The sequence below is a fragment of the Uloborus diversus genome, chromosome 7 (assembly GCF_026930045.1).
Source record: "Uloborus diversus isolate 005 chromosome 7, Udiv.v.3.1, whole genome shotgun sequence".
Lineage (NCBI taxonomy): Eukaryota > Metazoa > Arthropoda > Arachnida > Araneae > Uloboridae > Uloborus > Uloborus diversus.
The window spans coordinates 140,105,591-140,121,602 of NC_072737.1; the positions used below are offsets into that span (position 1 = coordinate 140,105,591).

A 16,012-nucleotide genomic window follows, 5' to 3' on the forward strand; every position below is an offset into this window, starting at 1 on the left:
GTGGTCGGTCATTTTGCAATCTGGCTGACTTAGAAATTGAAACAAGATGTTCTGCTTGAATGGAGAAGTAATTTTATAAACTTCATGTTTAATATTCTATTTAATTGTACTTCTCTTTATTTGTGTGAATATTCTGACCAATCGACTAATGTTCCAAAATTGTTCTGAAACATTAAGACAGCTAATATTAATGTATATACAGGGGCGGCAAATAGGGGGGTCAAGAGGGGGCGGTCGCACCCCCAAATTTTTTGAGCAGAATGATAGAAAATTGGTGAATTCAATTTATGCAAGTCGGAAATCAATGTTCAATAAAAAAAATCTCTGGTTCTCAGTAACTATTTTATAAAACTCGACACATTCCCAGACTAGAAAAAAGGTTTTTCGTTATTTGGATGACGACTTAGAAATTCATGAAGTATTTCCCAGCCTTTTCAGAACATAAAAAACAGATAGACAACCATGGTTAATTTTAACTAAAGAAGACATTTCCTCATATAGGCTAAATATTTCATACTTGTGTGCCCAGTGTAACGATGGTATATCCAATAGTAGAAGCCCGTGCAAAGTTGTGTGGCTGAAAGAAAATTCCTTGATATTTTACATTCACTTTTACGCTCACTTTTTAAGTGTATATTTATTTAGTGAGTGTTCATCGCTTTCTTTTGCTAGAAACACGTTTCAGCTGCTCAATGCGTTATATGCTTTCATAGTAACTTCTTAAAAATGTATGTGCTTATTAAATAAAATAAAAAAAAGTATCAACAAATGCCTTTTATGGGGCTCTATAATTATGCAATCTCGGAGTGACACAAAATGATCTTCAAGAGTTAAAACCATAAAAACATTTCTCTATAACTTCAAAGCAGTGATTTGACGGCTGGAAGAATTATTGCAAAGCGATTCTTTCAATGGTGAAAAAGCTCATGCCCTTTAGCATGTATGTCTTCGTTTGAATTTTTATTCAATTTGTTTGTATTGAGGAAAGTTTCACGTGTAAAAAAAAATACACGTGATGTGAAGTCAAACATTGATTTTTTAATATTTTGTATGAAATAATAGATTCAGTTTCGAATGAAATTAACACAAGATTTGATGATAATTAGTTTTCTGTATGGTTGGCTCAATATATTATCTGGATTGGGTTTTGAAAACGAAAAATACATTGTTTCAATTATGAGTAACATTTTTAGCATGAGGCAAGAAATTTACAAGCAATTTACCGAAAGACCGTTATTACATCAAAGAGACTGCAATTTCGTCCTTGGTATGGACTCCTCAGTCTGGAATAGTGAATAACAGAGCAGGAGGAAGATGACATCTCATTGAAGCTGAGAGCGACGATGAGACTAAATTATTCAATGAGTAAAAACTAAGCCACAATTTTTGAAGTTGCCAGGGTGATTTTGAAGAGCAAGATATTTAAAGAGTGTTTTCATACATAACTTTGTTACTTAATTATTTTTTAAATACTAGTAAAGTTTTTTTTTTATGTCTCAGGAGGTTAGATAATTATATTTTCGAAGTACAATGAGCAAAAAAGAAAAAAAAACTTTTCTATTTAGCTGTACTGGCAAAACAGTTCGATACTGGGCACTGATAAATTAGTAACACGATTCCCTGCTCTGCCATTTTTCCAAAAATCATGCATTAAAATTTTTCCAAAAGGTATAAAAACTTTAGTATCGAGATGTTTTGTATGATAACTTATTAGAAAATGAATCAAAATTTTAATTGTTTCTAAACACTAATTTTTATTCATATTAAACCGATTTTATGAGCACTTCCTGTTAGCTAATGTTTGTTTTGTACCGCACTGTTAATGTTTGTTTTGTACAGTTTAAGAAACTCGACCCCCCAAATGAAATGCTGAAATGCCGCCCCTGTGTGTATATATATATATATATATATATATATTTTGGCTGCATGTAAACTTTATGTGATATGTAGAACTTAAATGCCATTTTAAAACGCATTTTTATGTCAAAATGTATTGTTATCTTTACATTGATATTTTCTTTTTCACAGATTGATTTTCAAAACAAATTGTATCTGGCTCCTCTCACAACTGTAAGTACACTATAAAATATATTTTTTAAATTTAAATTGATATCTTTTATTTATAGTGTATTGTTCTCTAGGTTGGCAATTTACCATTTCGGCGCATCTGCAAAGAATTTGGAGCTGATATCACTTGTTCAGAAATGTGTGTGGCATTGAGTCTTCTTCAAGGACAACAGTCTGAATGGGCTCTCTTAAAAAGACACTATACTGAAGATATTTTTGGCATTCAGGTAATTGTTAAGTAGTTTAAAAATTTTATTTCATTTTGGCTTGGTTACCATTCTTTCAGACCTTTATATTAATTTATACCTAAAGAAAATTAATTTGTTTCTGGCACATTAAAAGTCTGTGCAGCGAAAAATTGCAGTTTTGAAGCATTGTTTAATTTTTTTAAAACTATTATTATTGTTTTTGAACTACTGATAACTGCACGGCTTTGCTGGTAGTAGAAAATTAAAGTCAATTGATTCGTTTATTTATAGGTAACTAGCTGTACCCGACGCGCGTTGCTACACCAACAAAAAAATACATCATTATACTTAATTTCATGACAATCGGTTGAACGGGGCAGAAGTTGCTACTCTGCAGTGCCACCTGGTGGCGAGTGGCTTCAATGAGCATATTATGCACCTTCTCCGTGGAAAAATACATATATATAGCAATTTTCATAATAATCGGTCCAGGTATCAAGTGAAGCCGTTACTATACTCAAATTTTGTACTCACGCAGTTTGCAAGATCAATCAATCGCTAAAAAATCTAATAAAAAAAGTTTTAAATCCCCCCGTTGCATGAAAAGCCATAAAACAATAAAGAAATAATTTATTTGTTCAAACTCAAGAAAAATGGCAACAGTTAACTTCTTATCAATGAGATCTTTCACGCGAATTAATTTCTGCAGCCGATAATTTAATTCGTATTTATCCAATGGATTGTGACTTAAATTGGAATAAAAAAGGGACTATCCATCGGATTTTTTTCAAACTGGTCTATAAACATTCCCAGTACCAAAAATAACAAACGGTGAAAGTTTCAGCCAAATCTGCCGGGTAGTTTTTGAGTTCATCGATGACATACAGACAAACATTCATTTATATATATATAGATAAGTACTAAGTGCTAAGTGTTTTTTTTGCTAGATCTTTTCTTATTTTTGGCAGATTTGAAAACTTTGCAATACTACTACTATACACAGCTGTATATTTTTAGGAAAAAAATGCCAAAGAAATCGAAAACATGACTGCATGTGCTGATGTACTTTGTATTCTAGTCACTGAATTTGGCACATCATTTTCAGCTTCGAATTTCTCAGTATATCTCTAAATTGTCTTCAGATGCTCTCCCATTTATGTCGTCACTTCTGTCCCATTAGTTTTATGATTTTGCTTCGAACGTTAGTTGAAATAGTACCTTCATTGGGCCAAGAGTAGTAGAACTTAATGATTTGTGAACTTCAAAAATGTTTGCTTTTTTATTGAATTAAAACTTGGTAATAAGCTCAACTATAAAGAAATTAAAAACCAAAAGATTCATGCATGATAACAATGAGAAATGTGCTGTTTTCATCCTTTTTCAAATTAAGTATAAAGATTCTTCGAAACGAATTTTTAGTACTTCTACGTAAGTATATCATGCTCCTAAAACAGCTGTTTTGCTTAGGAAATGTATTAACATAATCAGTAAAATGCTCTTATAGTATAGGCGATGTTTTTTGACTTTTAAACTAAAGGTTAGATATGACTTTAAGGATGATAAATTGAGTTAATAAACTTAATGTTCAAGTTGGGTATTCATAAAAGAATCAGTAAGTGAAATATTATGCTTTTGATGTCTTAAAAAAAAAGAAAAAAAAATGTGTTTTTCAGTTTACAAAATTGTTTTACACTAAAATTTATGCTTAAATCTGAATTATGTCCAACAGTTGTGTGGTGCTCATCCAGATGTGATGACTCGTTGCAGCCAATTACTTTCAGAAACTGTGTCATTTGACTTCATTGATTTAAATCTTGGATGTCCCCTTGATGCTATTTACAAAAAGGTGATTGCCAGTTATTTTCAAATAATAAGTATTTTATATTGTTATGTTACATTAAATGAATGGTTATTTAAAAAATATATGTTTTGGGTTTTTTTCAAAGGCTCTTGCTTTTGTGAATTTTAAAAATATTCTTATGTCAAATAATTTTATAGAATTTCAAAATTTAAACCTGTACTGATATATCAATGTATCATGAGTGAATTTTTTAGAACGTCGTTTGGGTACTGCTTTTATAGAAAGATATGTCCCCCTTCAATATGAAATTGATTACAACTCAGGATTCAATTATTTCTCATTGGCATTAGAGTGGTGGAGAATTGTTGAAGAACTTTTATTTTGGAATTGATTAGTCATATGCCTTCCTACTTTCGTATAGTAGAGTGTAAGTTTCGAGTGACAACAGCAACTGGGAAAAAATTCATTATGTTATGTTCAAGTAGCACTAATAACTGTAAATTATAAAATCTGATAAAAATATGATTCAAGTATCAGGACCTCAAACTCTCAAACTATTTCAACTATTATGTGCATTTAAAGTGCCAGTTACTTTTAATACATAAAGGAATCCTAATACCCTAACAATACCTTTTACAATGAGGTTTCTTGGTCAATCAATATTTTCTGGTAAGAGGTTTTATAATTCTACTATATACCCAGGGGTACAGGCTTTCACACCCTGTGCCGTTTGGGCAATCATAAAACTATAAGCTAAGGGAAAAGAGTTCAAGGCAAAAAAAGAACCCTGGAGTTCCCAGGAAAAAGAAAGCGCCATGACATAATTTTGAACTTGCGTTAGCAAAGCTTTTTTCTTTAATAAACTTGATTGGCATGGATCTTTATTTTTTCATGAAAATCATAAATTACAGTGAAACAACGTTTATAGGTTTTTCAATTTGGTCCCTGCAGAGTTTAATACATATTAACGTATTCCTATTTCATACGTTTTTTTTTTCATTTATACGCTTTTTTCATCTAGTCCCTTCAAAAAGGTATAAAAGGTGCTTCACTGTATATCTCATGAAATATTCCAATTTGGTACCATTCAGTTATGTAACTTTTCAAAAAAGAAAGAATGTTTACTGGGATTTATTTTTATAACATGGATGGTAAGCTCTAGTAAATAAGCAATACACAAAACTTTTTAAAAATTGAAGTTATGGAACGTCGGCAAGTTCACACTCACTTAACTCAACATGCAGTTCAATTTCACACAATCATTGAATTGGCCAAGAATCTCCTAGACATGTTGTGCCTACCATGCCAGGGCAGGAAAGTGTTGAGCCCCCCCCCCCCCCCCATTCAACTTATTGTTAGCATCATCTTATATAACACTTTCCACTTTAGCAGTAAGTTACCATGCCAGACAGCCCGGTTATCATACCCTGAGAGTGCAGTTTTGTTCTCATTAGCACCAGCTCGGTTATTCACTATTTGTGACTGAGGAATTCTAATAAGAAGGAAACTGCAGTCTCAGGATGTGATAACCGGCTGTCTGTTACTATACATGTACTATCCACTTTGTTTATCTTTCCTGGTTTTCTGCTTTTATTGTACACTAGCCGCCTTCGGCGACCAGCTGGTTCGCCTTTTTACACAATTCGCCTTTTGCGCCAGGATTGCCGCCTTCGGTGGCTGCTTACACAATTTAGCGACGGTATTAATCAATGTTTTTCTCTATATATCAATATTATCATTCGCCTTTTTACGCCAATGTTGACTTTTTCGGCGGTTGCTTTAAAAAAAATTGTCGATGGTATTAATCAATCTTTTTCTCTATACATCAATATCATCATTCGCCTTTTTACGCCAAGGTTGATCAGCGGCTGCTTAAATAAATTTTGTGTTGAATTAAGTATTTTCTAGATCTTCCTCCCGTTATGTCCTTTAGCATATTTTTAAGGGGGGGGGGGGGGAGGCCCAAAGGCATCATACTCTTCATGCAAATTTTGTCGGAAAATAACAAAAAGCATTTCCACTTTTATGTGAAACATTGTTTTTTCAAAGTCATGGTGTGTGTTTGTGCGTGGGTTGGGGGAGGTGGGTGTGGAGGGGCTATTGATCCCCCGTTGAAGTTCCTCTATTTCTTACTGTCCATCTACTGTATCCACCTCTATATTTGTCCACCTTTCGTTCTCTCTATCTATCTATACGATCTATGCATATCTACCTCTGATAGTAATTAACAATCCTTTCTATGTAAAAAAAAAAACATTCTTTGCCCACTTAATATCATCTCTCTATCTATCAAACATAACCACCAATCCCTACAAAAATCATGCAAAAAACCGCGGGCTTTATTTATTTACTTAACATTACACGCAAAAAAAAAGGCTCTATGTTCCCTGTAGTGTGCAAAAAGCAGCGCTTGCAAAAGATAAAAAAAAATCACCGCTTTTATTGAATTAAAATGCGCAAAAATATTTGACCAAAAATAAATATAGCAAACAGTCCAGAAAAAAAAAAGTTGGAAAAATAAAGATATGAAATCTCTGAACGTTAAAATAAAAAAAAGTGAAGAGAAAGCAAACGATTTCAGTTAGGTCACGTGATGAGGAAGTGCGTAACTCAGCCGGCAATGCTTACAGGTCGCGTCGTGTTCTGCATTTAAAAAATTGTAAAAAAAAAAAAACTTTTGGGTATTTTTAAAAACTTTTTCTTCTGAAGGGGGCGAAATAATTTTACTATTACCAACTAAAATTTTAGAATTGAGGGCTCAATACTTTTTGGAGGATGGGTTTCGAAAAAAACTAAACCCAGAAAAAAATGCGAAATAAAGGTTTTTTCAAAAATTTATAAAAAATACAAAAATTGCTCTATCTTCAAAATTTTTTCATTCATCATATTTAAAATTAAAACTCCTACACTATAGTACAAAAAATATTTGTGTGGTGCGATTGGTTCGGGGTCTGTGAGGTAAAAAGTACTAAAAAGTGCAAAAAAACGCATAAAACATTAAATACCTTTTTTTATGTATTAAAAATATCAAAAATCGAAGCCCGAGGTGCACAACTTCAGCAAAAACTGCACCTGTATACCAAATTTCATCTTTCTAGGCCTTACCGTTTTCCCGGGATGCGCGCCACACACACACACACACAAACATCTTATTTTATTATAGGTATAGATTCCTGTACTATCTCCTTGCATTTAGTTTCACAACATACTTTTTGTTGCAGTAATGCTTGAAATGTAATGTTTTTCTATATTTTTTAAAACACCTTTTTCTAGTTTAGTTGCAGTTTCTCTTAAGGTAATGATGAGGAAGAAATCTCTTAAGGAATAAAAAAATTGCGATTGTTTTAGTCCCTAGTATATGTTTCTAATATCAGTTTGTTTGCTTAGCTTTGCAGGTTATATCAAGATTCCTTCAAAATTTGAATAAAAATTGATTTTTGGCGAGTAAAACCAATTTTTATTGAACTTGGATCTCTAAAAATATATTGAAATTCAAAAATAAAATTGATTGTATGTTTATGTTTAAAAAGAAGCATTTTCACCCTCTCTCCTACCAATCTTTTTTATCCAAACTTGGATTTTTGCCTCCACCAGCAGATTTTTAGGTAGCTGGCAAATATTGCTTTGTACATTTTTTGCACTTATTTTCTGAGATCTATATGATAATATGAATTGTCGGTAACTAATTTGGCGATTTTTGTGACATAAAAAGCTTGCTTTCATTTAAATTTATTTATTCTATATTTTGTCCATTATATTCCTCAGGGTGCAGGTTGTGGTTTAATGAACAGACTAAAAAAGTTAGAAGGCATTGTGTATGGAGTGTCATCTGTGATTAATGTTCCATTAACTTTGAAAATGAGAAAAGGCATATATGGAAATTGCAATATAGCTCATAACGTGGTGCAAAAAATTCAAACGTGGAAAAAATCTGTCTCTCTTATAACGGTAAGTTTAAATTCCTTCATGGAAAATACTTTGATTATTCATGGCAATTGATGATGCTAAAACTAAAGTTGAATTTTCAGATACATGGTCGCTCTAGAGAGCAGAGATATACTAAATCTGCTGATTGGGATTATATTCATACTTTCTGTGAATCAGCAAAGCCCATTCCTGTTCTTGGTAATTATGTTTTTGAATCATATTGTTTTATGAATTAATAGCATATTATTTAGAGAATGTGCAGATATTTTAAGAAAGAAAATGCTATTATTCCTTAAACTTTTAAACAAATGTATTAAGTACTGTTATGAACGCGCGTTTTATGAGGACTGAAAGATTTAGAGATAAATATTTTTTTAGCAATGCATTATTCATCAGAGAATCATACCCAAAATTTATATACTAAGGTAAGTTTACAAGTGTGGAGTTAAATTTAGCTCTCATTGCCAATACCATTTAATTGTATTAAAAAACCTTCCTTTTTGAAGAAATACAAAAGTTATATGATGAAAAATATGCACCTTAGTGTATATTGAGTAAAAAATGAAACAAATTAAAAATGTGAGAAAAAGCAAAAATTAATCAGCAAAAAAATTCTTAAAGTCAAAGGTACTAATATTCAAAATATCAAGCATCAAATCCAGATAATTTAGACAAATATAGGAAAGCTGTTTGCAGAAGGTTTTCAAAAATTGGATACAGTTTTCATATTTTTTTTACTAAGATCTTTATTTACCTTAATGTTATTTCTGTGGCATACCTTGATTTTGTTGATTGTGCGGCAATAGCTTCTGTTGTGCATAAAAGGGACTCATTTATTTGCAATCATGATGTTTTAGGCACTATGTGAATGCCATGGTGGCACTTCACTTGCATTGTACTTTACATTTTTGCTTTTAGTGACAATCTAGGATAAAAGGCACACAGGTTTTTTCTGCAACGAATTTTAAGGATTAAAGTTTTCCGACTTTTTTTTTTTTAATTTTATCTAAGCATGTTAAGTAAGTTAACCACCTCAATACTTACTGAGAACATATTTTGGTGAAGATTTTAACCCATGGAGTGAGATTTGAATGCCTAGGTGTATACCGACTACCTACAAAACTCGTCATATGATTCCAATAGACTAAGAAATAACAGAATCTTTTTCAAGTACAGTTGAACTCAGTTAATACGAAATGTCAAAAATCCAAGAATTTGCACGTATTATCCGTTATTCATAAGAACCGTGAATAAGTGATACTGTGAAGAAAAAAAAATGAATGCCTTGCCTATATTTGCCTATATAGTCTTACCTATATTTGAAGCACTACTATATTGTAATCTAACTATTAGTGCATTCCAAAAAAATCACTTATTTCTAATAAATGAATATTTTTGGAGTATATCAAAAAAGGAAAGTGAGATAATGGACAACCGCAAAATAGTTTGCAAAGGGAAAATGGTAGATGAAGTTTTATCATTGAGTAAATTGAAATGTCCACAGGTAAACAAATGTACAAGCTTATTTTCTATGCAAAATATTTATAATAGTTTCTTCTCCATACACAATGGGACTTCTACTAATTAACAAATTGATGAATAATTTAAAAAAAAATTAACTTACAATATTCAAGCACAAACATTTTAACCCGTAAAAGGGGAGGTGAAAAAGTGAGACGTAACAGGGGACGTGAAGTCTCAAAGACCGCTCTATCTAAAAAATTCTTAAAAATCATGTAATTAAGTTACATTCCTGTAATTTCCCACAGATGTTCTTTGAACTTTTATTAGCACTGGGAAAAAATATTTTTGAATTTTTAATTGAAATATACCTTTTCTAAGAAAATTTTGCAAGTCTTAAGATTTTTTGAGAAAATCATATGCTGTAGTAAATAACTATCTATTCGTAATAAAAACGAATCTATTATTTATTAATGATTTCATTTTAGTTCTTTAATATATACAGAACATTTTAGAGCCACAAAATTGATTATATCACTTTACAGGAAAATTTTGACAGTCCTTTAACTATTAGTATTTCGCGTCGTATTTCGAGGAATAATTCAGCTTTCATTGTCCCTAGAACATCATTGTGTAACGTTTTAAAACATTTCAAGTAAATCTTAACCTCATCTATAATGTTTTGTATCTCATCCACTTAACGCGGATAAGATAAATGAGCCTATATCCACGGTTCTAACATCAAAAGCCATGCGGAAAATTGTAACACTGAAAGGCAGGTGCGGTCTCACAGACCCCTTCTAAAAATGCAATGAAATTTAAATCAGATGCACTTGCCCAAAGATACTGATAAGCAAATGGTTTATTCAAGGTCACAAAACCAAAAAGCTATTGGGGGAAAAACCATTCAATCGGACTAAAAATGAAATAGTGGTGATCAGATGAACTTTTGAGCGTTCTGTGAGACTGCACCTCCCCTGTTAAAGGTTAAGTATAGAGGTCAGAATTTTTTTTTCATTTTAGCCGATATTTTCTATTTAATGTACCTATGATATGTGAAATTTTTAATGTATTTAGATGGCAAACCAAACTTAACGAACAAAATGTTCGTTTTCGCCGAGATTTTATATTAAACGTTTTTGTATTAAGAGAGTTCAACTTCAATTTAATAGCAAGCTTTCACTATGCATTTTGCTCTCAGTATATGCTCTGCATTTAACATATGCTGTTCCATGCTGTTGTTACATACAGAACATATACTGCTGTGAGCAGGTAAACGGCAATACCTGCAGAAATTAGTTTTCGAGATATTTGAAGCACCTCGTTTTGGATTCAACACAAACAATACAAAAATGTTGGAATTAGACGTTATTTTCGCGCTTTTCAATGGAAACCGAAAAAGCAAGTTCGTACAAAGTGAGCTAACATACAATAAATGATTAAAAAAAAAAAAAAAAAGAAGAAGAAGAAAAATTTACAGTTGTGCCTTTTACCTGCCCATGGCAGTATAAACCTAAAACTGACAGGATATTTATGAAATTTGGGTATTATATAAAAGTATGTGCACATCATGATCTAAGCAAAAAGATAATTAGTTTTTGTGAAAGATGAGTACTTACAGAATTTATATAGATAAATTAATTTGTTCAAAATCAATTTTTAAGAAAGAATATTTTAACGATGAACTAAGAATGAATAATGAAATAAGTGTGAATAATTTTCCTAAGTAATTTGATTCATTATTTTCTAACTTAGTTTGTAAGTTAAATTTAGGAAGAATAAGTAAGAAAGACAAATAATGCATGTAATTAACATGGGAAGAATTAAACGTTTTAATCATATTAATGCAGTGGAATCCCGTTACAATGAATACCAATACAATGAAATATCCATTTCAACGAACAAAATTTTCAGTCCGGATTTCATTTCCATTACATTCCTTGAATCCCATTGCAACAAAAATCCCGTTACAATGAACAAAATTTGTGACCTCTTGAAGTTTGCTGTAATTTAATTTCACTGTATATTATGAGGAACAGTTAAAATTTAATTTATGCTGCCCTAATGCTGTAAATTGCCTCATTTAAGTTATTTTTTTTAGTATCTAAAAAAAAACTATAATTTCAGGTAACGGTGATATTTTATCTTACGAAGACTATAATCTACGAATTAAAGAAAGTGGTTTGCATGGTGCTATGATTGCAAGGTATTTATTGTTTCCTTGTCTTGCATGCTGTCTGAATTTGACTTAAACAAGTCTTTATTTGAAAGTTAACTTAGCTGCTATCCTAGATGCTGTTTGCTAAATAAAATTAATTTTTGTATTACTTTTTTAATACAAGTATTTTTAAATTTTAGTTGATTATGCGTAACATTTTGGCTAATTTTTTTCTGGCAGATAGAAGAAGTTATAGATTGAACTATTCTAGAAAATGGGAAGGAGGGTGGTTACATTGGGACACTCTTTTACAGAGCTCTTTAACTAACAATAATAATTAAAAAGCTTAATAGATTTATTTTGTTTTTATGTCCTTTTAATTGGAAGTCATACTAATGGTTATCTCACTATTTTTTCATCCGTATTCTACTATGACTTCACAATGTAAAAATAAATAAATAAAAGTGCACTAAACTGTCCTAATGTGTCCCCCTCCTCCCATTAGGATAACATTGATTCAATTATGGGGTATAGAGTGCAATCATTGGCTTTCATGATAAATAGTTTCACCCCCTCCCTGTAGCTGTTAATACCACTAAATCTAATAAATTTTGAGCATTCAATATAGTATCTAAACCAGTGATTTCCGAACTTTTTATACTTGTGCCCCATTTTTTCATGCAAAAAATGTTCTTCCCCCTTCAATTTTTGAATTAATCTGATTTTATAAATGCTGTCCTGGTGTTACATTTTATTGTAGGCAATATGGTTAGAAAACAGCACCATATTTGATAAAAAGTAGTTATTCATGCAACAAAACATATTCAGTTATTACTATATTGCAATATGAGAATTCAGTTTTTTTTTTTTTTTTTTACATTTAACAAACTGGAGAAAAATAAATGCTAATAATATGTGAAATATTAATACAATATTCATGCGATGGTTGGTACTTGTTGAGCACAACTTTTTTCAAACCATGGTCCCACTGGAAAGATGTTGTGTTCTTAACTCCAGCACTCAAACCCAAATGCTACAATAAGGGCGTTTTGGTGATTCTTATTTTCCAGCACTGATTAGTATTATTATTTTTTTGGAAACAGCTATGTGCCACCCTTACAACAATGCTATATCTCAATAAGGAACACGCTCCCCACAGATTGGAAACCACTGAACTAAACCTTTTTCTTTTTTTTTTAATTATATCAGATGATTTAACATCCTCAAGCTCACCCTTTTCTACATTGAAAAAGGGATTCCATGAAACCCTGAAAATTGCAATTTGTTGCAAACTAGTGCATTTATTGCGTTGTTTTTCTTGTCGATTGTTTTTAGATATTTATTCATTTTTTGTCTTGAATGCTGTGTGGTTTGGACATCATGAAGTCTCTATTTAAAAATTTACTGAGCTGTTAGCTTCTTTCTGCTAAATAATGTCACCTTGTGTACTCTTCTTTTCAAACTGTTAACAAGTAATGACTAAAAGGCCACTTAATTGAAAGGTTTTCAGCAATTTTTGGCAAGCATTAATGAAGCAATAAAAATGTCTGATGTGATAAAACTAGTTGGTAGCAGAGGGATGCTTTATGTCTTATAGGGTGCTTTTTAGGTCAACTGAATAGAGGAAAATATTATATCAATGGTTTGACAGAATAGTTCTTTAACGGAAGTGGTTGCTGCATAGAAAGGTCCCTCTAAGTTTTATCGTATAAATAAATTTTCTTCCAAAATATATTCAAAATACTAATGCTCATATTTTATATTCTTTTGAAATATTTTAATGGTAAAATGTACTATTTCATTTTAAAGAAATGTAATGCGTTTTTTTTTTTTTTTTTTTTTTGTTAAAAATTCATCATAGATTTCTGCATTTATCTGAAAATATTTTGTAAGTTTTCATACGTCTATAATGTCACTTACAACCATTTTATTTTTAGAGGTGCATTAATCAAGCCTTGGATCTTTAAGGAAATAAAAGAACAGACTCATTGGGACATATCATCTTCAGAAAGATTTGATATTCTAAAGAAATATACAAATTATGGTTTAGAACATTGGGGATCTGATACTGAGGTACAAAATAATGTTATGTCAACTGTGTGTTGTAGGTTTGTGTTTCTGCATGGTTACTTTTAGACTTTTTTTTTTTTTTCTTCCTGATTTTTTTTTTTTTTTTTTTTTGAAAACTTAATTTTTTGATTCAATTTTTTAGAATCATCTTTTTTCTCACATTTTTTAACCTTCCTTAGGTTGTAGCATTTTTATATGCTTTCAATGTGATTCACTAACTGTGTTCCATGAGTTGTTGCTTTGCATTCCTCCATTAGAACTGTTGTATTCATCTTGCATTCAGTGTTAAATTTTGAACCGGAAGAATAGCACGAGAAATATTTTACTGTACACTCCCGATTATGCGGGGAACTGCGTGGCAGAGTTACCACAGATAACAAAAATTGCGGATAACCCGAAAAATGGTTTAACATGAGGGAGAAAGCAGATAAAAATTGTCTTTTGCTTAAGAATGATTGTATTGTACATAAAACGTGATACAGTGAAAATAGATGTGGTACTAAAAAGTATTGCTAGTGTATGCAATGGCTTTAAAATATCAATAACATTTGCGTACATTTAAATTCTGGCTAAAACAATAACAGTGTATGAAAAAAATAAAAAAGGACCGCTCCTTAGTACAAATGGATTACACTCATACACAAGCAAAGCTTGCAAACAGATTGCACGCACCATATCAAACAAGGTTTCACAAAAAAGACGGGTGGGGGGTGGAGGACAATTTTTACAAGGCAAGTCTGGTCACTTGTTTAATGGCGCAAATAGCGTAGATTTCAACAAGTACAGTAGATCTAAAAATCAGTAAATAGTGTAGATGTGAAGCAGTAACTATACAGTGCAGGGCTGTGTCCAAAGGAAGGGTTTTAGGGGTTAAACACATTTTGGAAAAACAGTAATAGAGGAACCTCTGAATGGGCTGTCAATACAAAGCCTTAACTGCATTTAATATTGCTTCTTATAAGATGGTTATTATGACTTGAGCATTTCACAAAAAAGAAGAGTGTTACCAGTATATATGAAGATGCATAGTAACTGTGTTTAATATCGTAATTTGCAACTGCTACGAACCCCGATCCTATTTAGTTTGCTAAGCATTATCTTAAAAAGAAAACAAAACCTGAAATCATGTGTCATAAAAGAAATAGTCAGAATTTACCTTCTGAGATGTGAGGTTCATAACGGTCCTGACATGTATATAATATACAATATAATTGGTGAAATATGTTACCTGAAAATACTAACATTTTTAATGACATTCATTAATGATTGCTTCTGGAAATATCTCTTTTTTTTTAGGGAGTTGAAAAAACTAGACGCTTTTTGCTTGAATGGTTGTCATTTCTGCACAGGTAAAATTATATTCTTTTGGTAATACATCTTTTTCTTACGTTTTAATTTAATAACACTTAGGATTGGTTTGGGGAAGCTGTTCACTGGATCACCCCCATAAAACTGAAATACGCATACAACTTTTATACTTCTTCACACTGATCATGCAAAAATGAACTAAAAAGATGCCTCAAGAAACCCTATACAGTCAAACCTCCCTTGACGGACACTCCCTGATAGCAGACAGTTTCTGAATCCCCAGACCCTCGAGATAGGCGTATAATGTATTTCACTGCTCATTGGCGGACACTCCATTTAGCGGACAGTAAATCAGCCGAGTTTAGTTTTCTTTTTCTGTGTCTAGTAAAATTTTGTTCAGCACTGCTTTTGTAGCAAGCATTTTTTTTACTCTTTTAGGATGTTCTGGGGCTAACTAGTACCAATAAGAGAATTAACACCCAATTTGCTCCGAAAACAAAAGCCATTCAAGTCGAATGAACTTTTAAGTCGAAGCTTATGAAAGTTTTGTTTTCATTTTATGTACGAAATTCTAGCAAAAAAAAGAAGAAAAAAATCTTTTTCATTTTACACAGCACTTTGCTTTATCAGTTTGCATGGGAGAGGAATTCATTCAAAAAAGATCCTTTTGTGCAACTTAAGAGTATTCCCCCCCCCCCCCCCCCCCCGCCCAGATTTCGGGAGACTAGCGTCGGTGCCGTGTCCTTTCCCTCCAGACGCTGATGAGGAATTGGCACAGTATTGCCAGATTAAGTGAAAAGTAGCGGATTGGGCTACATTTTGCCACAATCTGAAACTTTGTTCAGTAGAATTTACGAAATTAGAAAATGGCATTCGGATAAATGATGTAACACATAAAAAATGCTTTCCTATTTTACTTTCTCAAAAATTCAGTGGATTATTAACTATTGGGCAAGTACACTTATATAAGCGCTACTTATTAATTTAATTTAGAACTATACACTGTAAAAGAAAAGGGTGTTTTTTCAATGC

At 31.8% G+C, this 16,012-nt stretch overlaps 1 protein-coding gene across 1 annotated transcript in view; it reads left to right on the forward strand.

The window, feature by feature from the left end:
* The window catches only part of LOC129225868 (tRNA-dihydrouridine(47) synthase [NAD(P)(+)]-like), a 34,740-nt gene that overhangs the window by 8,033 nt on the left and 10,695 nt on the right, over positions 1 to 16,012 (forward strand). The window contains exons 3-10 of the mRNA XM_054860391.1: positions 2,029 to 2,070; positions 2,142 to 2,294; positions 3,985 to 4,101; positions 7,822 to 8,004; positions 8,085 to 8,181; positions 11,572 to 11,650; positions 13,540 to 13,675; positions 14,969 to 15,021. Coding sequence (XP_054716366.1) covers positions 2,029 to 2,070; positions 2,142 to 2,294; positions 3,985 to 4,101; positions 7,822 to 8,004; positions 8,085 to 8,181; positions 11,572 to 11,650; positions 13,540 to 13,675; positions 14,969 to 15,021 — 860 coding nt within the window. The remainder of the gene's footprint in view (positions 1 to 2,028; positions 2,071 to 2,141; positions 2,295 to 3,984; positions 4,102 to 7,821; positions 8,005 to 8,084; positions 8,182 to 11,571; positions 11,651 to 13,539; positions 13,676 to 14,968; positions 15,022 to 16,012) is intronic.